Source organism: Podarcis liolepis (genome assembly GCF_965112155.1).
Source record: "Podarcis liolepis genome assembly, chromosome: 12".
NCBI classification, from domain to species: Eukaryota; Metazoa; Chordata; class Lepidosauria; order Squamata; family Lacertidae; genus Podarcis; species Podarcis liolepis.
The window spans coordinates 17938850-17959426 of NC_139563.1; the positions used below are offsets into that span (position 1 = coordinate 17938850).

At 42.1% G+C, this 20577-nt stretch overlaps 1 protein-coding gene across 16 annotated transcripts in view; it reads left to right on the forward strand.

Annotated features, from left to right (window-relative positions):
• Positions 1-20577, forward strand: part of CUL2 (cullin 2) — a 51403-nt gene that overhangs the window by 18539 nt on the left and 12287 nt on the right. For 5 of the 16 annotated variants that reach the window (XM_083466847.1, XM_083466849.1, XM_083466839.1 and 2 more), the window contains exons 6-17: positions 1013-1095; positions 1580-1633; positions 5865-5961; positions 6056-6166; positions 7346-7523; positions 12074-12198; positions 13000-13107; positions 14474-14533; positions 15919-16047; positions 16154-16240; positions 17169-17321; positions 18532-18609. In XM_083466847.1, coding sequence (XP_083322973.1) covers positions 1013-1095; positions 1580-1633; positions 5865-5961; positions 6056-6166; positions 7346-7523; positions 12074-12198; positions 13000-13107; positions 14474-14533; positions 15919-16047; positions 16154-16240; positions 17169-17321; positions 18532-18609 — 1263 coding nt within the window. The remainder of the gene's footprint in view (positions 1-1012; positions 1096-1579; positions 1634-5864; positions 5962-6055; positions 6167-7345; positions 7524-12073; positions 12199-12999; positions 13108-14473; positions 14534-15918; positions 16048-16153; positions 16241-17168; positions 17322-18531; positions 18610-20577) is intronic. The other 11 variants (XM_083466851.1, XM_083466850.1, XM_083466852.1 and 8 more) reach the window with 3 other exon arrangements.

A 20577-nucleotide genomic window follows, 5' to 3' on the forward strand; every position in this document is an offset into this window, starting at 1 on the left:
AGATAAATAGGGACCGCTTTATAGCGGGAAGGTAAACGGCGTTCCGTGTGCTGCTCTGGTGCCAGTTCGCCGGAGCAGCTTCGTCACGCTGGCCACGTGACCCGGACGTGTCTGCGGACAGCGCTGGCTCCCAGCCTCTAGAGTGAGATGAGCGCACAGCCCTAGAGTCTGTCAAGAGTGGCCCGTACGGGCAGGGGTACCTTTACCTTTACCTTTTTACTTCTGAGTAGACATGGCTAGTTCATTGTGCAATAAGTTAGTTATCTAGTCCCTTTGATTTCAGTGTGAATTAACTTGCCCCGTTGATTTCAACTAGCTTAAGCCCAGTTAGCCATGGTTGGGCTTAGCGTTATGTGCAAAACATGAATGAGTAATCATGCAAGTGCATGGAGCAAAAATCGTGGCCACTTTGATTCCCCCCACCCCTATCCTGCTGCTCTCACATTTGCCAGAGCTCAGCTTTTGTGTCTGAACCAACTAGTGGTTTGTCTCCCCCAGACAAACCACTAGTGGTAAGGCAAGAACAAACCATGGCTATTGAGCGTACACTCAGGGGCAGCCTTAGTGTTACTACTGTTGGTTTCTTTTGCTTTGTACACATGTGCAACAGGCCAAAGAGGACCACTTTTCCTTTCTGCACATTCCAACAGTATTGTAAGGATTTTTCAAAAGATAAGTGCAGACTGGCTTTGAGTAGCCAAAGCTAATCTGAGGGGATGCTTGAGTTCGGTACTGGCTATTGTTGATCACAAGAGTTGGGAACCTGTGGCTTTCCAAATGTTATTGGACTTCAGCTCTCATCAGCCCCAGCCAGCAACACATATTTCCAAACCCTAGTTTATTTTAATCTGTTGTTTTCTACATTTAAATACAATATTACCCTATTTTAATGCAATATTACCCTACTGAATCCATTAGGATTGAGCAGTTTTTAATTCTAAAAATTATCTAAAATAAACAAATGAATCATCTCTGCTTGACATGTTTCTGTTGTGCATTTTTTTCATAACAGCTAGCACTTGATATGTGGAGGAGGTTAATGATCGAGCCTTTGCAGGCTGTCCTCATTCGAATGCTCCTCCGTGAAATCAAAAAGTGAGTTAATCCTTTTGTTGTTATTGTTGTTACTGCAAGTTGCCTGTTTTATATATGCTTACTTACTGTACTTACCCGAGAATTGCAATTGCTTGATTTAAGAACGTCACTATTCACTTCTTACTGTTGTTTCTTTAGATCGTAACTGGGTTTTTATATGTTGGCAACATATTCAGGGAAAGCAGAATCTTTTTTGAGACGTGAAATTGGCTCTAAAAGCAGGTAGTGTGTCCTAGCAAATAGAGGATGTTATTGGAGCCCTAAAGCCAGTGTTCATTTCTGCTACTTGCTGTGAAACCTTGATCTTGATCTAGTGATTTTGCAGTCTGGCCTAGAACATTTGAATCTATTGAATTACCAAACAAATGTTGTACTTTTAAGTTACTTCGAATTAGGCGTTATGGAGTATTGTATAAATGTTTTCCTTAAAAAGAGGACTGACGCTAGATCTAGAATTCTTTCTGAAATTCTGAATGTATTACAGAACTGAGCAGCAGTACAAGCTTCAGCTACTTCTGTCAGTCAGCCTTGTTCCAGGGTAAGGCTCTGATTGCCAGCAATGTAAAATATTGCATATTCTATAGCTTGTTAGCAAATCCATAGAAAAGCCAACCGAGTCTAACCAACCAACCTTCTATATTTCACCATGCACTGAGGTTTCTTTGTGACCTCCTGTCCCAAAGCTGCTGTCAGGTGAAACAGAATTTGCCTTAAGGCTCCTTTACAGGAATTGTGAAGAGCAGCCACAATCCAAGGCACAATTAAGTGTGCTTCAGTCCTGTTGATCTTGCAGGTCTTCCACATGCTTAACTGTGCCCTAGGTTATATTTGGTATCATTAGCAAAAATAAATGCACAGGGACGAAGTGCCCTATAGCTGTAAGTAACTGTTTCGGGCAGATAACAGTTAAATCAAGCTTGAATGTGCTCTTTAAAGCTCACATATGGAAGTAGCTTCTCTGAGCATACGAACAGAGGATTCCCATCTTCCTGGATGGGTGTTTCGTAGAAACCAGTTCTTTTTGACAATGAAAAAAATAATTAAACTCCAGGACCAAGTCATGACACTTCTGTTAATTTTAAGAAGTGCAGGAGAGGAAAGAAAAAAATATACTCCCAATAGGAGTTTGCTCCATGGGGCCGCTGTGAAACCTGCAGTGACCCAGTGCTCAGCCACTGAGGCAGAATTGTAAAGTTAGCAGTCCTGTGGCCACGATCCTGAGTGCCGCCAGATTTGTTCTGTGTGTACTGGCATTTGCATGATCAATGTCTTCCACTAGGACATATCTTCCCCTTTTTATCCTGAATTTTAACTTCCTTTTCTTTTCATGTAAAGCTGTTCTTGATTGCTTCTTACTGTCCTGATCTAAGATCTATAGAAGCTGCTATAGTTTGTACGGAGGACTCTTCAGGTTGGCCTCTGCCTGCCCCTAATGTTTTTTCTCCTACCTAGCCTCTTGGATATTGTGCGGGTTATCAGTTTTTGTTTTGCAAATGTAAGTGTTGGTGTTTTAGTGGCCAGAAGGTTTTGTGTGTTTCGGTTTGGAACTATTGAAGGCAGAGATGTAGAAACGATATCATGTTTAAAAGATTGCAATAGAACTTTTGCATATTGGGCAGCTGGCACATGTACTGTAGTAGTTTCATGTGTTCACGTTCCCCCTTCATGTACAGACAAATGTCATATCTGCTGAAGAAAAGGTTCTGATATTTACTTCCATAGGCATGGCAGGCAGTTTGTGGTCATCTTAACTGACATGGTGAAAGGGGCGGCGGGGGGGGGGGGGAATCTTTGGATAAGAACACCTGATACTTCTTTTAGTTAAGCTCAGCCACAGACATTTCTTCAGCTGTAATGCTGCAATCCTAACCACATATAACTGGAAGTAAACCCCACTGAAATCAACAGGGCTTGTTTCTGAGTAAGCATGGTTATGATTGTGCTGTAAGAAGTTTATATGTGGTAACCTGCCCATTCACAATCAGTTCCGGACTTCCAGATATGAGTAACTTCATAGAACCGAGAGTTGACAGCCCAGAGGCTTGGTTCAGTTTGAATTAGGGTTTCCCGTGGAACTGTCTGTAGATAGTTTTTTCCCTTACATTTTTTATTATTTTTGATTTTGTTATTTATTATATTGTTCTTCAGCACACACAAAAGCCTCCCAGAATGGCTTACAATTATCAGTGAGATGACAGTTCCTTAGAAATACAATCTAAGAGGCATGACACGAAAAGAAATGGGGAGTGGGAATGACTTGGATATCCTGGAGCAATTCGCTGTGCCAGAGCTTCATGTGACATAGGTTATATTTCATAAAGTGTTAGAGTGGGGATAGACGCAAAGGGTCATCTAATCCAAGCCCCTGCAGTGCTGGAATTTGGTCCTAGGTAGTCACCAATTGGGACGCAGGTGGTGCTGTGGTCTAAACCACTGAGCCTAGGGCTTGCTGATCGGAAGGTCAGTGGTTCGAATCCCCGCGACGGGGTGAGCTCCTGTTGTTCGGTCCCAGCTCCTGCCCACCTAGCAGTTCGAAAGCACGTCAAAGTGCAAGTAGATGAATAGGTACCACTCCGGCGGGAAGGTAAACGGTGTTTCCGTACACTGCTCTGGTTTCGCCAGAAGCAGCTTAGTCATGCTGGCCACATGACCCGGAAGCTGTCTGCGGACAAACGCCGGCTCCCTCGGCCTATAGAGCAAGATGAGCACGCAACCCCAGAGTCGTCCGTGGCTGGACCTAATGATCAGGGGTACCTTTTACCTTTAGTCACCAATTAGAGTTGTGTTTTGGACTTGGTTCTATGGAACTTAGCATCTCCTTGTGACAGTGAGCCAGACATTGTCATGCAGGTTTGTGGCTTGAAATAACAGTGCATCTCACCAAGAGAAGAGGCAACCAGTCACGAGGAAGCACTCCATTTGGCTCTTGTTAAGCCTAGTTGTTTTGTGGCTCTTTCTGTGACAGTCTCATGCTTGCGTGTACTGTAGTCAGGGAAAGGTCAGCACAGGCATAAGTGAGAAACCAAGGAACAAATCTGGAGAACAAAAGTTATGCCTAACTGATTATCTTCTTAGGTTATGATTCAGTTGGCCTCAAGTTCACTCCTGGACGGGGAGGAAGAGGCATGCTGGCAAGAGTTGTGGTTTATACATTTGCCTGCCTCGAATGAAGCTCTTTTTCTGTTTTGAAACTACTCTAGGGAAGCCTAAAGCAAGTCCCTCTCAGATTTTAAGACACTTTTGGTTTTGCCATTTACTTTGGTTTAATTTTTGTCATTTAGAAGCCCACCTTCTGCTTTTTTGCTGCCTGTTCAAGGAAGGTGGGAGGAAACTGAAGGTCTGCTACTTGTTGCTTCCAAGCCATTAGGTCAATTTTGTGTCTGTTTATTTTCGCACTGTTCAGTCTCGAGGGTACCAGTTTTGGTGGCAACACTGCTTTCAAGTTTTAATCTGCTTGGCATAAATAAGAATGTAAGGTCAGTGTAAGGTGTCAGCTGTTAAACATCAAAGCCATCCTTCCCCCCTCTTCCTGTTCTTAATATGTGGTGGAATGAAAACACATTTTTCTTGACTCTCTTCCCGCTGTTGTGCACTTTTGCCTGCATCATATAATGGTGTCAGAACTCCTTATCCCTAGCCTGCAATGTGGGACGTAGTTGGAATATTGTACAGTATACCTTGAACTTTCTCCTCTTTCTTGGTCTACCTTGCTCTCCTCCACTCTTCTCTCTCTCTCATGCTTTTGCCTCATCTTGAAAACATTTTAAAAGGAAAAAGTGGACTGCTGCTTGTTCAACCCACCCTAGGTGAGCAAGCCAGCCCCGCTGCAGGTCACCCTCACCTGTTTATCAGGTGTGAATGCTCATTGCCCTCTGGCGAGAAGGACTCTCAGAAGCCTCAATTGCATTGTAGTTTGGATAATAAAAGAAATATTTCTCCTAATGTTTTTTTCTCCCCTTATCCAAATCTTGTGTGCAAGTGAGGCAAGACTCTGCCTGCTCCCGCTAGCAAGAAAGCCATGCTTTCTGGAAAGCTTGAATAATTGATAATAAGGAGAAATTGAGGCTTCCCTTCTGTTCCCAGTAAGAAATAGCCCAGCTTCTGCCTCCCTGAGCTCTGGCCAAGAAATCCAAAGGTGATCAAGAAGCACTTTATAAATTTTAAAAATTAAAATTAGGTGTCAAGTTCCATTTCAAATGAAATATGCTTGGTTAGTATTACAGAAATAGTATTTTAAGATAGTATTACATTTTTTGTGGTGGTATTAAACAAGCATACAGTTAAATAATTTTAAGGTAAACGCACTAACAAAGATTACGTGTATTTTGGTTTCGGCTGTTTTGCATTGAGAGGTCTTAGTGTTGCAGAAGGGGTGGGAATGGGGAACGAGATCCAAAGACTTTGCCTGAGGATTGGGAGAGTACAAGCCTGCACTTTAAAATAGGTGTCAGTTTGCATTTCGCTTTTTCCACTAATGAAGTGCAGTCAATGCGGTTCCCTCCAGATGCTGCAGTCCAGCCACTTCCACCAGCCCCAGCCAGGGAGCTTAGAGGTTGTAGCCCCATAACATGTACAGAGCCCCACACTGGCTACCCCTGCATTACATATGCACTCCCCAAAGGGTTTGTGAATTGAACAGCGCAGACAGCAGACTGCTTGATCCTTGAAAAGGCTACCAACAGCCAGGCCTATTTGTCGTTCTGGTTTTGAAGTCTGGACCATGTGTAAAATTGCATGCATTATGAAAGCTTCTTTTTTCCACCTTTCAGTGATCGCTGTGGAGAAGATCCAAATCAAAAAGTAATCCATGGGGTTATTAACTCCTTTGTTCATGTTGAACAGTATAAGAAGAAATTCCCTCTGAAGGTAAAAGATCTTTTTTCTTTCGTTGTCTTGGCTTATTGTGGCAATTGTTCCATCCCTTGCCTTATTTGTACTTGATCACCCTCTCTTGTTTTAGTTTTATCAGGAAATTTTTGAGTGCCCTTTTCTGAATGAAACAGGGGAGTATTATAAACAAGAAGCTTCAAATTTAATGCAAGAGTCAAACTGCTCACAGTATATGGAAAAGGTAAGACACTCATATTTATGTGCAGCATAGATGCCAATTATTCAGTGTTCCTCAAGAGAAAATATACACCAGCTCATTGGTTTCTGTACATCATAGGCAGGGCCATCTTGGGGAGGATGGGGTGACTGCCCTGGGCCCTGCACTTTAGGGGTTCTGCACCTCATGCCAGTGACCATCGTTCACTGCCAGCGCTTTTGCCTCTTACTCACCTGTGGGAGGCTTTGTACCATCTCCCTTCCTTGAAAAAGGCAGGCAGGGAGGAGGTGGGTCCCCCTTGTATATACTGGCACTGCCAGGAAAAGGAAAAATATAAGCCAGGATACAGGTTGCCACCATTAAAAGACAGCAAAACAACTAAAATTAAGGCAAATGGGAGGGGCTAGTATACTCCGCAAGTTATGTTCATAGGATCATGGAAAGAAAGCACTTTGCATTCTGTAAACTTTATCATACGGGGGTCATTTGACCCCTGGATTGTCAGCTTCCATGACAAATGAGAAATGTGGGTGAGCAACCTGTGTGGCAGTGGAACTTGACCATTTTCAGGGAAGAGGCTCAGCTTTCTTGCCCCCTAGCAAGGTGGAATGCTAGCCTTGGGTTTTGGAGTTGTGGACCTTGGCCCGATTGATTAAGGCACTTAACATGCTCCTCATATTCAGCCACCTGCCACCAGGCAGCGGAGAAACCCAAAATAGGGCTTCTAACGTTGATCTGAGTGCTAAAAGTTGTTTGGTAGGGTGAAGAGGATATCCATTTGCAATGGAGATATCTAGCAACTGATTGCTTTTTTATTTTTCTAAGTAGGTTCCATTTTTCAAATGCAGCTGACTTCTAATGCTGATTTATAAGAGAGATATTCAGAAGGCCTATTTCCATTCAGAGATCTCATGCTATCCATATGGACAATCATGCATAGCTGATGATAGTTGAGAGAACTTAAGAAGATTGCAATAAATTTGATTAGCATCCTAAAGAGTCAGGATAAGGTCCACTGTTCTTTCCATTTCAAGAATATGAGCAATTGTGACAGGAGTTTGCAGTGTATTGGGGCATCCATTTCGCCTAAATAGTTCCCTTGGTCATACTTTGTTTCTGTTACTTTAAACTTGAATGTTTGTTCTGCCCCTAAATAACCATGCAGTGCTTCGTTTTGTTCTCCATCTCAAAAAATTCTTTTAGGTTTTATGTAGATTAAAAGATGAAGAAATGAGGTGTCGAAAATATCTACACCCCAGTTCCTATGGCAAAGTAATTAATGAATGCCAACAGCGAATGGTAGCAGATCACTTACAGTTCCTTCACGCAGAATGCCATAACATTATCCGACAAGAGAAGAGAAACGGTAAAGACATACAGGGTGATTAAGTTTGAATTCAAAATATGATATACCTTCTAAATATTTTTAATTGAATTTATAGTCACCTATGTTGTTTTCTAGTATAAATAAGCGTAGTGATCCAGGAAGGGACGTTCTCGAGTATCTCGATAGGGGGGAACCCTTTTGGCTCCACAGAGTAGATCCTTGTCAGGATCAGCCTCATGGGTCAGAATTGACAAGTGGGCAGCCTACCTACCTGCTTATCACATGATGTCATTATGATGTGACATGATTAACAAGAAGGTTTTCCTGCACACCAGAATCTCTTGCGGGGCTTCCAAGCACCCATTTCCGCTAAGGGAAACCTGACAAAGAAGGCTGCAATGCTATCAATGTTTCCCACTTCTGAGAGAAGGGGAAACTATGGACCTACACTTCGTCCAAGGGCTTTGGTGGTGTTGTGCAGGAAGCATCTCCTCAGTGCTGCTCAGTCAACACCTGTGTGGGGAGTAAACCTGCATTTGTCCATGCCTATAGGTCCTTCATGCACCCATTGCAGATTCTCTTCCTTTAGAGCTAGGAACCACCAGTATGGTGCCTTTGAACAAAACTCCATCCAGCACATACATGTCCCCTGCAAAATAGTTCTCAGGACTTCATGTGTTTTCCACATCCATCGGAATTGATTACTTGTATTATTTGTTTCAAAATAATATCCTGAGCTTGTGGCCCTTGCAATTATGGACCACATCTGGTTAGAGACCAGATTTTCTTGTACTACTCCAGAATCTGAATTTGCCTCAGTCTTAGTCCCATCATAAGCTCTGGGCAAAGTGTCTTCAGTTACTAAGCATTTACCAGAGCTATATTCCGGTTGCAAATCATCTGATTGTAATTCAGAAAACAGCCTGTCTAACCTGGAAGATGTAGCTGCTAAACTCCATTTTGCAGCGCTACCAATTGCTTGTGGTCTGCTTCTGCCAGTATTGGTTGTTCATATATTAAAATAGGAAATTATTTTGCATTTTGCTATGCCCATAAATTTTTGCTAGTCCTATTTAGCTGCTGGTGGTAGCATGTTAGTGATTGCTTGGATTCTTTTGGGATCAGTGTTACTTTTCTCCTAGGTGGGTTATTTCCTTAACTCTAAATCTTCATTTTTGTCTATTTCAAGCCAGCTTTACAAGCTCTTTCCAGAGCCTTCTGTAGTCTCTGATTATGTTCATCTAATGTTCTCCTCCATATCAGAACAGCATTGATATAAACTTTAGTACCTTCAGGATCTTCAAAGATTTGTTGTATCTTTCTATGAAAGTGTTCAGAGGTGGAACAAATTCCAAAAGGCAATCTACTAAAGCAATGCCTACAAAAAGGAGTATTGAAAACATACAGTCATTTACTATTTTGTTCTACGGGCACCTTCCAGAATCCAGAAGATTCATTCAAATATGAAATAAATGTTGCACTTGCCATTTAACCAAAGACTTCCTCTCTAGTAGGAATTGGAAAATGTTCTCTCAACTTATTTGTTCAGTTCTTTAGGATCCAGACACAGCCGTAGGGATCCATCTTTTTTCTTAACTATGACTAGAGAATGAACCCATTCTTTGGGTTCTTCAGCTTCCTGTATAATGTCAAGTTTAATTAGTCTATCTAGTTCCTCTTTTATCTCTAAGAGTCAGCCGGACATTCCTGGATGCATGTATAACTTGAAAATAGGGTTCAGACAGTTTCTTTTATAATCTGTTGAGAGCTTACCAATGCCAATAAAGACACATGATCTTCAGTGTTCATGTGACCCTCTCATTCTGCACTGTACAGCTTCTTAATAAAATCTATAATCTGACATGTTTTTCAGTCCCAGTATAGGTATCCCATTTCCAGCAACAACAACTACACATGATAACTTTATCATTTTGTTGCTTACTTGAACATCAGTTTTCCAAACTCCCCTAGTTCAAATAAGCTTTCCACTTTTAAGTTTTAAGTTGGAGCTATTTGCATGCTGTGTGGCTTGGCTTTCTCTCCCAAGTCTTTCACAGTAGCCTCAGATACAGATACATTTACTTGAGCTCCAGTGTCCAATTTGTAAGTAACAAAAGTCCCATTTGTATTCAGAGTCCAGTCCAGTAACTGAATCCTGATGCCTCTGGAAGACTTCCCAAATAAAAGTTTTCTCCTGTGCTGGTGCTGTAATCCTCTTTGTTTCGATCTGAGCCCAGTCTGTGCTTGCTTTCAAACCTTTGCAAAGTGAATTTGTTCTTTGCAAAAGTTGCAGGTCTTTCCAAATGCAGGACATTGGCTGGGTCTATGTCTGCTCCTACAGTGTGAACGCTCAGTTATGCAGGAATTGCCAGAAAGAGGCGCCATCCAACCGCCTTTGGGACTGCACTCTGGGTTTGTGTTGGGTTTACTCCTTGGCTTTTTCCTCTCCTGATGATGTCCCACAAGGCAGTGGGATGCGGCTTATTTCTCAGGATTTACTCCCGAAGCCTTTCTCATGATTGAGTATAGCCACAAGGCAGCCAAGGTTTAAGATTAGAGTTTTCTTTCTCCTAGATGGGCTACCTTTCCAGGTTGATGACCCCCATCTGTCCCTCACTTCTCTCTACAGCACCTACAGAAACCACATTCTTGACCTTTGGACCCTCTATTGGTCTTGTCTATTCTGTGTGGCAGATTGACTGGACAAGTCCCTAATTTACCAAGGGTTTAAGACCATTGGCTACCCTTACTTGGTTTAGCTGGCCGGTCGTAGCCATTCCTGGGGTGTGGATACAGTTGCACGCCAACAGTTCTAGGAACCACAGGTGAGAGTTGAGTCCAGGGTGGGGACCAAAGGTGGACAAACTACCCCAGAAACAGCACAATGGGTCTCCCAGCAGACGTACTCCCCCTCCCCCAACACCCCATATACCCCTCCAAAATTACATGTCTTGCTTTACAGTCGTAAGATGTGCAATAAAGGATTCACATGTTTCCCCATCCTTTTGTACTCTCCTATGAAACTGGTATATCTCAAAGTTTTCATTTGTCTGCAGCATGGTCTCATAATTAGCTAGTTCTTCACTCAGTTGCAAATTGAGTGAATAAAGCTAAGGCCTCTCACCTATCAATATTTGGAAAACTAGCTGCCTTCTGCTCTCCATCTTTCTCTGTAGTTCCACTTGCTTTCACAAAGAGGTCAAAATCTTGCCTGAATCTTATCCAGTACTCTGCTGCATTCCTGGAGCAAGCAAGAGGTTCTGGAGTTACTGGATGCTCCATCTTTTTTTCTTATTAAAAAAAAATCTCCCTCTCTCCCTGGTCTTTTGTATCTTTTCCACCTTCTTTGTTACTCTGTGCAGTCAGTCTGGCCTGCGCCCAACCACTTCTGGTGCCATGTGTTATTCTTTGATTAATAACTTTCAGAATCCAGGATGTCCATAAACATAATATAAACTTTATTAACTACTTACAAAATGAGGAGTCTGTTAAAGGAAGCTATAGCTTCTCTAGTGCTGCATCATTCTATCCAGAGGCTCCTTCCAGTCTCACCTGACTTGCTTAAGCACAACCCACTTAAAGGGATAGTGTCCTCACAGTAAGCTTCCTTATCGCAAGTAATCTCAATAACACAGGGTTGTAACCTACTGAGGTCTACTGTGAGTATGACTAGCACTGGAAGGAATCCACATATACTTGATGATTCAGTATCCCAGCTCAGCAATCTGTTCCAGGGCAATTCTGTCATTTTGTCTATAGCATCATCTCACACATCGTAACAAAGTTTCATAGTATTTTCTAGCCAGGAACATTGGTAACAATATATTCACACATTACTTTAAAGCAATTCTGTAAGCAAGTTCTCTTTCTGATACATAACATCCATACAGAATTCAATTTCTGAATACATCAAAGGTTTAGAAATACACCTTGAAGTTAGAAGAAGGTTGTGCTGTTATTGTCCATGTTAGGAAGCAGAGGTGGTGAGCCTGTGATTCTCTTGATGTTGATAGACTACAATTCCATCATCCCTGAGCATTGGCCATGCAGGCTGGGCCTGATGGGAGTTGGAGTGCAACGATGTCCGGAGGACCACAGGGTCTTCACTGGTGCTGTTTTGAGTTGACTTACGATAGCTTAACCAGTGCTTGCTCATGTGGTGGTGGTCTAGGATATGTAAAGTAATGAGAATGGGGGGGGGGTGTTCCTAATTTTTGTAAACTGCTCTGAGCGCCTTTCTGCTTTAATTTCAGTTAATTTTCATATTACAGCAGGCGTGTCCAGCTCCCTAGAGACTGCCATCTACTCCCAGTATAAAAAAACTGGCAGTGATTTGACCAAAATGGTTGAGCTTTTTTTGGGGGGGGGGGAATCAATCAGGATAACGGGATTGACCAGGGACGTCCCGTAATTGACCAGTCGGACACCCCTGAATTATAGCATAGTCTTGACCACAGCCTCCCCTTTCCCTGTTGCTCTTTTGCCAAATTTGCATGTATGTGGTGCCTTCATTTTTTAGTATCATTATGCTGTTTAAACATTGATGTTGTTATAGTGATTTTTTTTTAGTACATCTGAAAACCTGGACCTTCCTTTTTTTGCAGACATGGCAAATATGTACACGTTGCTTCATGCTGTGCCAAGTGGATTACCTCATATGATTCAGGAACTACAAAATCATATCCATGATGAGGGCCTTAGAGCAACCAGCAATCTCTCTCAGGAAAACGTAAGTTTTGTCTTCAATGGGAATAGTGTGGAATTTCTGATCAATCTAAGCATAAAGATGATGTTGGGAAGTTGGGGGGGGGGGTGCTTCTATAAGGTTGTCGCCATTTAGTCTATACTAAGTCTGTATGCTTTCTTTGCTGCCATTTTTGTTTTTTCACAAGAGCTAGTGGTTTAGCATACAGTGGAATAGAAACTATTATTATAGCCATGGCATTCCTTTATTACTGAACATGTAATCAGTGTAAGAAAGTCTACTGTGTTTCTGACCCTGCCAAAAATGATTACATGGTAGTAGTGCTCCTCACTACTCTTTCTAACACAGCGTGAAATCTGACATTTCTTAATATGCTCATGTGTCCTTTAGTATTCACGCACCCAAGGAACCAATAGGATGGAACTAGCTTAATGAAATGAATTTATAGCTGCAGTTCGCTGCCAATCCTTCAAGAAGACAGGTGCAATCACTACATTTCTGTACGAGACATGTAACCTGTACTTATTGCTAGCGTAAACGAATGCAACATGTGAATTCTGTGATGCACAGTTGTGTAAACTGAGTACAGCAAATATTCCCTGGAGGTTGTATTATTCTGTTACATTTTCGCATTCTAGTACCTGGGAATAAGCCACTTCAAATCCAGTAGGACTTACTTCTGAGTAGACATTATAGGGACTGTGCTGCACTTCACATTTTCTCTCTGGCATAATTCCCAATACCTTTTGGCCAAGCAAAGTGCCTGTTTGTAATATTACTCTGTTGCATTTGGAAAAAAATACACACCTGTGATTCTATCCTCAGATGCCCACTCAGTTTGTGGAGTCAGTGTTGGAAGTACACAGTAAATTTGTTCAGCTCATCAGCAGCGTTTTGAACGGTGACCAGCGATTTATGAGTGCCCTTGACAAGGTAAGCCTAGTGAAAAGGCTTTGTCTACCAAATAATTGTAAGGAACATAATTTATGAGGAATCCTACCTGTTGCATTGAATAGTAAGATTGAATATCAGTCGTGAATATGGCTTGATGTAACATAAATTGGTATGAATGATTTCACCTGACATAAAGTAATTGGAACAGGATGGCGATCTAATGTTTTCAAGACAATTTGGAAGCAAAATCAAATAAATAAGCACAGGTTTCCTTAAACATATAAGGCTTTGGTACATGGGTGCATAAAACCAGGTAGTGGAAACCTTTGGTCCTCCAGATGTTGTTGGACTACAAGTCCCATCAACTCTGCCCACTGACCATTACTAGGGCTGATGGCAGTTGTAGTTCAGTAAGATCAGGAGGACCATAGGTTTCCCACACCTGTGCTAAACTAATCTCCCACACTGTGTTAGATGGATAAAAGAGATAACCATTCACATGTGCTACAGGATCTAATGTCAACAAACCATTCATGGATTGTGTTTACTGGGAAACTCACAAGCATAATCCATGGTCCTGAATTACACGTGCTCATTGGCTTTTCATAGTCATCTAGAGTGGTCTGTGCATAGGTTTCTATCCTAATAAATGAGCAGTTATGGAAAATGCACACAAGTTTGGAATTGGAGGCATAGGTCAATGTCCTATACAGTACCATTGTGGTTCATTGCACATTGGAAGGAGACTAACTCCTTTCTAACCTACTTGTATTAGGTTTGTATCCAGTACTAGTCCTACTCAGAGTAGATCTGTTGAAGTTAATGGGCATGGCTTAGTTTTGTTTACTTCATTGGGTCTCTTCTGAACCTGTCTAGCACTGAATATAACCCACAATTTCTAAAATCTTGGAAATCTAGTTTTTGGTGTTCCTAAAACACATATCCTTTGCAGACATTGAATGCAGTCCTTAATAACAGACACCCATATTCATGTCTCCTGGCATGCTTTGCATCTAGCAAGTACCCTACTCCCCAATATTGTCCTGAGACTTTCTTAAAAGCAGTTACTTGAATGTTTCAGTCTTGAGTTAGTGGGAAGGGCTTGACTTTTCACCCTTACGTTTTACACTAGGTTTACCCAGTGGCCAGAGCAGGGGGGGGGGTTGTGTTTGTTGTTTTTGTGTGTATACCTGATAAGACACTTTTGTACCTTACAGCACACTGCTAGCACCCAATAAATGTTTAGTAATTGAAAACAGTTGTGAAGAGCTTGATTTTGCCAGGATCTAGTTGAAGAAGCATGATAGAGCCTATATGCGTTTGATGGGAACCCACTTGGAATTGGCTCTGAGATTATGTATGACCATGTGTGTGGGGCTGATAGATTTCTTGTATTCCTAAATAGGCCTTGACATCCGTAGTGAACTATAGGGAACCAAAGTCTATCTGCAAAGCTCCTGAGCTGGTAAGTACCAGATACTTGTTTAAAGTGTTTAGATGTAAGCATTAACTTTATTCAGGTAACATCCTGTGGTTTTTCAAAGGCTTTTCCAGACCAGTGCATCTAAGCACTGAGATGCCCTGTTGAGGCAAAATGGTCCTTGCTTTGTCTTAACCAGGGGTAGGCAACCTAATGCCCGTGGGCCGGATGCAGCCCAATCACCTTCTAAATCTGGCCAGTGGACGGTCTGGAAATCAGCGTGTTTTTACATGACTAGAATGTGTCCTTTTATTTAAAATGCATCTCTGGGTTATTTGTGGGCCCTGTCTGGTGTTTCTACACAAGTAGAATGTGTGCTTTTTTAAAAAATGCATCTCTGGGTTTTTTGTGGGGCATAGGAATTCGTTCATTTCCCTCCCAAAAATATAGTCCATCCCACCACATGGTCTGAGGGACAGTGGACTGGCCCACGGCTGAAAAAGTTTGCTGACTCTTGGTTTAGAGAATGCAAAGTGCTTTCTTTCCATGATCCTATGAACGTAACTATGTCTGTTTGTCAATTTATAGTTTGTTTGTTTGTTTATTTGATTGTATGTTTGTTTGTTGGTTGGTTGGTTGGTTGGTTGGTTTGATTTCCTGGCATAAATGTATCTATTTTAAAACAATAAAGATATACATTTTAAAAAAAGAAAGGTTGCTGACCCCTGGTCTTAACATACAACCATGGTGGGACGCCTGTGTGCCCTCCAGATATTGTAGGATGCCAGCTCCCATCAGCTCTAGTCAGCATGGCTGGTGGTAAACCAGTATCATTTAGAAGACTGCAGGTTGCCCATCCTTGACTTACAAGCCTGTTTTTAACAATAACTGAAAGTGTATGTGAAGCTCTTTGGACACTTGATCTGTGCACTCTTAAAAGTACTTGCCATGGCACGTACCTTTTCCAAAAGAAGACACAACTATGCTGCCTTAACTATGTTGTTAAAGGTAAAGGGACCCCTGACCATTAGGTCCAGTCGTGGCCGACTCTGGGGTTGCGGTGCTCATCTCGCTTTATTGGCCGAGGGAGCCGGCATACAGTTTCTGGGTCATGTGGCCAGCATGACTAAGTCACTTCTGGCAAACCAGAGCAGCGCACAGAAACGCCGTTTACCTTCCCGCCGGAGTGGTACCTATTTATCTACTTGCACTTTAACGTGCTTTTGAACTGCTAGGTGGGCAGGAGCTGGGACCAAACAACAGGCGCTCACCCAGTTGCAGGGATTCGAACCACCGACCTTCCGATCAGCAAGCCCTAGGCTCAGTGGTTTAACCCACAGTGCCACCCGCATCCCCAACTACATTGTTAGTTCCCCCCGTAATACTATTCTGCTTGACGAATGTCCTTTTCTTCTTTCTTTACACTTGAGCTGGCCAAGTATTGTGACAACTTGCTAAAAAAATCTGCAAAAGGCATGACAGAAAATGAAGTAGAAGACAAACTTACTAGCTTCATTACTGTTTTCAAATACATTGACGACAAAGATGTTTTCCAAAAAGTAAGTAATCGCTATTTTTAAAATTATTTATATTCTGTTTTTTCCCTTTCTGGGAGAGTGTCTTCAAATGCAAAGAAATCTGAACTCTTGCTCTTCTTCTATACAGTTCTATGCCAGAATGTTGGCAAAACGACTTATACATGGTTTGTCTATGTCCATGGACTCTGAAGAAGCTATGATTAACAAATTGAAGGTAATTTCCAGCTTACTAGAACAGTAAAATCAACAGTCCAGCAGTAGCCGTTCTTGACACTTTTAAGCTGCTACTAAGCTGATTCTAAGGAAATGTCCCTAAACATGCTTAGAATCTGACCTAATTTTAGGAACCTGCTTTTAATTGTGCTTATAAAATCATACGATTGCAAACCCACCCACCCCGAAAAGCTTCTGGTGGGATTGTCCAGTCTGTACGTTTTATCTGAGAATTAGCTAGCCAATGCTTGTCATTTTAAAAACCAACCAGCAGATGGTGCCCAAAAGCTGCAAGCTGACAAATTGCATTTCTTGCCATTCTCAGTACAGCTGAGATGTCCAGATGTTATTGGAGCCTCATCTCCTGCCAACCCCAGCCTGCCTGGCCAATGGCTATGGGAGTTGTTGTAGTACAACAACATGTGGTCACAGCTTCCCCACCCGTTGTGGAGCTTTTGCTGCCTGGAATATGCATCTTAATTTTGTCTGCTACCACAGTCTGGTTCTGCAGAGCTCATCAGCTGGTATCTTGGGAACAGCCAAAACTAGTCCTGGTACTGCTGCGATCAGTGTATACATGGCTGTTGGTTCTGTTTGTTGAGCCTCATGGCACCACTTAGGTTGAGCACCTCCTTGCCCAGATGCCTAAAGCCCTTTTAGGTGGTTTTCTGGATTACAGTCACGGTTGTGAGCATATCTGCTATTATTAGGTAGCTTTTAAAAGAGAAATACAATTGCAACCCTAGTGTCACCACACCTCCAACCTCCAAGTGCTGGAGTGGTTTTAAAACTTGTCCTCAAAAGTAGAGATGGTGTGCCTGTTCAGTATTTATCCTGTAGCTCTTTAAGACAAAAGCAGGCTACTCACTTGCTGACTGTCTATGTGTGCCTTAATTACAAATCTTGTATGTGCATTTTTTGTTTTCCAGCAAGCCTGTGGTTATGAGTTTACTAGCAAGCTCCATCGAATGTATACAGACATGAGTGTCAGTGCAGATCTTAACAACAAATTCAACAACTTCATAAAAAATCAGGACACCGTTGTAGATTTGGGAATTAGTTTTCAGATATACGTTCTTCAGGTATTTGAGGCATGTGTGCATCTGTGTGTGTTGCTTCATTTCAAATAGCCTTCTTCATGTGTTCAGGGTGAACACATGTGGCCTTAAAGTGGAGATAGGGGGTGGGAGTGAGCATGCAGGCCTTGCTGCTAATATTGCTGTGCATGCCTGTTCCAATTCAGACATATTTATTTATTTATTTATTTATACATACATACATACATACATACATACATACATACATACCCCACCCATCTGGCTGGGTTTCCCCAACCACTCTGGGTGGCTCCCAACCGAATATTAAAAACACAATACAGTACAGCATTAAAAACTTCCCTAAATAGGGCTGCCTTCAGATGTCTCTTAAAAGTAAAATAGTTGCTTATTGCCTTGACATCTGCTGGGAGGGCATTCCCACATTCAGTGCGTTGGGGCTGAGGTTTGCATGTGCATAGTAACTCGCTCCCCACTTTAAGCCCATATGTGTTCACTCTGAATGTCTGAATACAGTTAGTGTGGCCAAGCTATATGTGTGATAGGGAGCAGCACTTACGAAGGAGCACCTGGGAGTGTGTTCAAAACTCCCAGGTGTCCCTGTATAATTGTGTCCAGAAATGCAGATATGGGGTAGATGGGTGTGGCTTGCGGGGAATGTCGTTGCAGGCCAAATTGGGACTCACATTAGTAGGCCTGCTTTAAACCAAGGCTTGAAGCGTTTCGCTTAACTCCGGGAACAAGGTGGCAAGAGCAGAAAAGCAGAGTGATCACAACCAGGTATAGCTTGGATGGATGCAGTATGGGAGGATAAACAGTATGTGCCCGAACAGTCAATCTCTAGTCAACCCAGCCTTCGTGCCTTGGTTGCTAATAGGGAAAGCAGCCATAGTTTTCAGCCTGTAGCAATCAAGGCTGAAACCCTTATTAGCTGGCTTTGACAGATGCGAGAGTCCTGGCTTTCTCTGCTTTTGAGCCAGTTCTTCCTATGTGGGGAGCTTTTGTTTTGTATTCTGAAGCTTTTTTATGGTATTCCATGGGTTTCCATTTGCACCCCATAATTTCAAATAAGGTTGCTGTGATTCAGCTTGGCTGTCATGGCTTGTGTGGGTTTATTAGGGTGTTTGTGTGTGGGTGTGGGTGTATGCATATGAGAGAGAGAATGATGGCTGGTTTATATGCCTTTTCTAGAAAAGTTTTAGTATAACACAATGTATTTAATGTGTTTATTTTTCAGGCTGGTGCGTGGCCTTTGACTCAGGCGCCTTCATCTACATTTGCAATTCCTCAGGAACTGGAAAAAAGTGTACAGATGGTAGGTTAGTAGGAGATTTCTTGCAGATTTAATAACTAACAGTCTTACGTTGAGAATTGAAATACTTCAGCCAGCCCTCCATGACCTGTTGCTTTCCAGATGTTGTTGGACACCAACTCCTGTCGACCGTAGCCAGCATGGCCATTGGTCAATGATGATGGGAGCTATAGTTCAAACATATGTGGAGGGCACCAGCTTGTAGAAGAAAAGCCGCCTTTAACTGATCAGTGTTAGTGTAGAAATAATTCACATTGCATATAAATACAGTGGTACCTCCGGTTACAAACAATGCCTTCTGGAGGTCCATTTGTAACCTGAAACTGCTTGTAACATGAGGCACGCTTTTGCTAATGACGCCTCCCGCTGCTGCTGCTGCACTGCCGGGGCGCGACTTCCACTTGCGTCCCGGGGCAAAGTTCACAACAAGGGGCATCTACTTACAGGTTAGCAGAACTTGTAACCCACAGCATTCGCAAGGAGGACGGTACGTAACACTAGGTTCCACTGTAACCTAAATGCTTGTTCAGTTTAGATGCTGTCACAAAGTGCTTTTATAGTTCTGTAAGGAACATGAGGTATGATAACTTATATTCTCCTAACAGGAAAGCACAAATCTCCTATCCTTTAATATTATGAGAATTCTCCTGTGGCATGGAAAGGGTTGATGTCCAGTCTAGCACTTCCAGATTGCCAGTAAACATACAGTGGTACCTTCGGTTACAGACACTTCAGGTTGCAGATGCTTCAGGTTACAGACTCTGCTTAACCCAGAAATAGTGCCTCGGGTTAAGAACTTTGCTTCAGGATGAGAACAGAAATCGCGCAGCAGTAGCGCGGTGGCAGCGGGAGGCCCCATTAGCTAAAGTGGTGCTTCAGGTTAAGAACAGTTTCAGGTTAAGAACAGACTTCCAGAACGAATTAAGTTCTTAATCTGAGGTACCACTGTATCTTTAAAATTCCCATTTTGATTCATTCAGATTTGAAGTTTAATTGTATTCCTCTCTAAGTTACAATGTAATCTGCAAGCATAAAAAAACCTACAAAGTGTTTGGAATACTGTATACTGTCTCCAACAAGTATCCTTCCAGTATATGTTGCTTGCTACATATTTTCCTATGTGTTATGATTTACAACAAGTTTATACTATTGATTAACTTGACCCCATTCTCATGGTTGTAGTATTTGCGCATTGAGACAAACTTATGTGTTCATAAGTTCATTGCTCCCCTCTGCTGCTTTTACTTATTGGCATTCCATACTCACTTGCTGAGAAATTTATCTTAATTTCTAGACCAGAAAAATGTATTTATTCCTGAGCACTGAATGCTCTGGACACTTTTTCACTGCCTCTGCCCACTTTCATCTTGGACAAATAGCTGCTTAATATTTTTTGGAGCTAATCATGAGAAGCATCCCAAATTTAGCAGCAAATACTCAGCTTTAAGCTTCTGGCAACCATTAGGAACTTTTAACACCCTGGTATATTACAACTTGAAGGTGACTGAAATTTCATTGTTGTTGACTTTTCTAATAAACAAGGTTTTTGTATGTGGGAATATCAGTAAGATTTCTGGATAAAATGTTCAGTTTCCAAGTAGTTTGATTCAGTTTTTCCCCACATGTGTACAGGTAGCATAAAACCTGGCAAGCACGGTTTTTGATGTTCTTCTGTATAATTTGAAAAACCATCTGTTCTTTCTGTAGGTTATAAGTTGGGTGCTTAGGAAAAGATTAGTTGTGTCATAAAACTCTTGCTGATTCTACTGAAAGATATTTTCTCTCATACTTTTGTGTGTGTGTGTGTGTGTGTGCGTGCGTGCGCGCGCGCACACACACACACACACACACACACACGAAGAAAGAAACTGAATTCAACCCACTGGCTCATAGTTTGTCCTAACAGTTTTGAAAACACTAATTGCTACTGACATTTTATAGTTCAGAAACTCTCTGTTCCTTCTGGGTTTT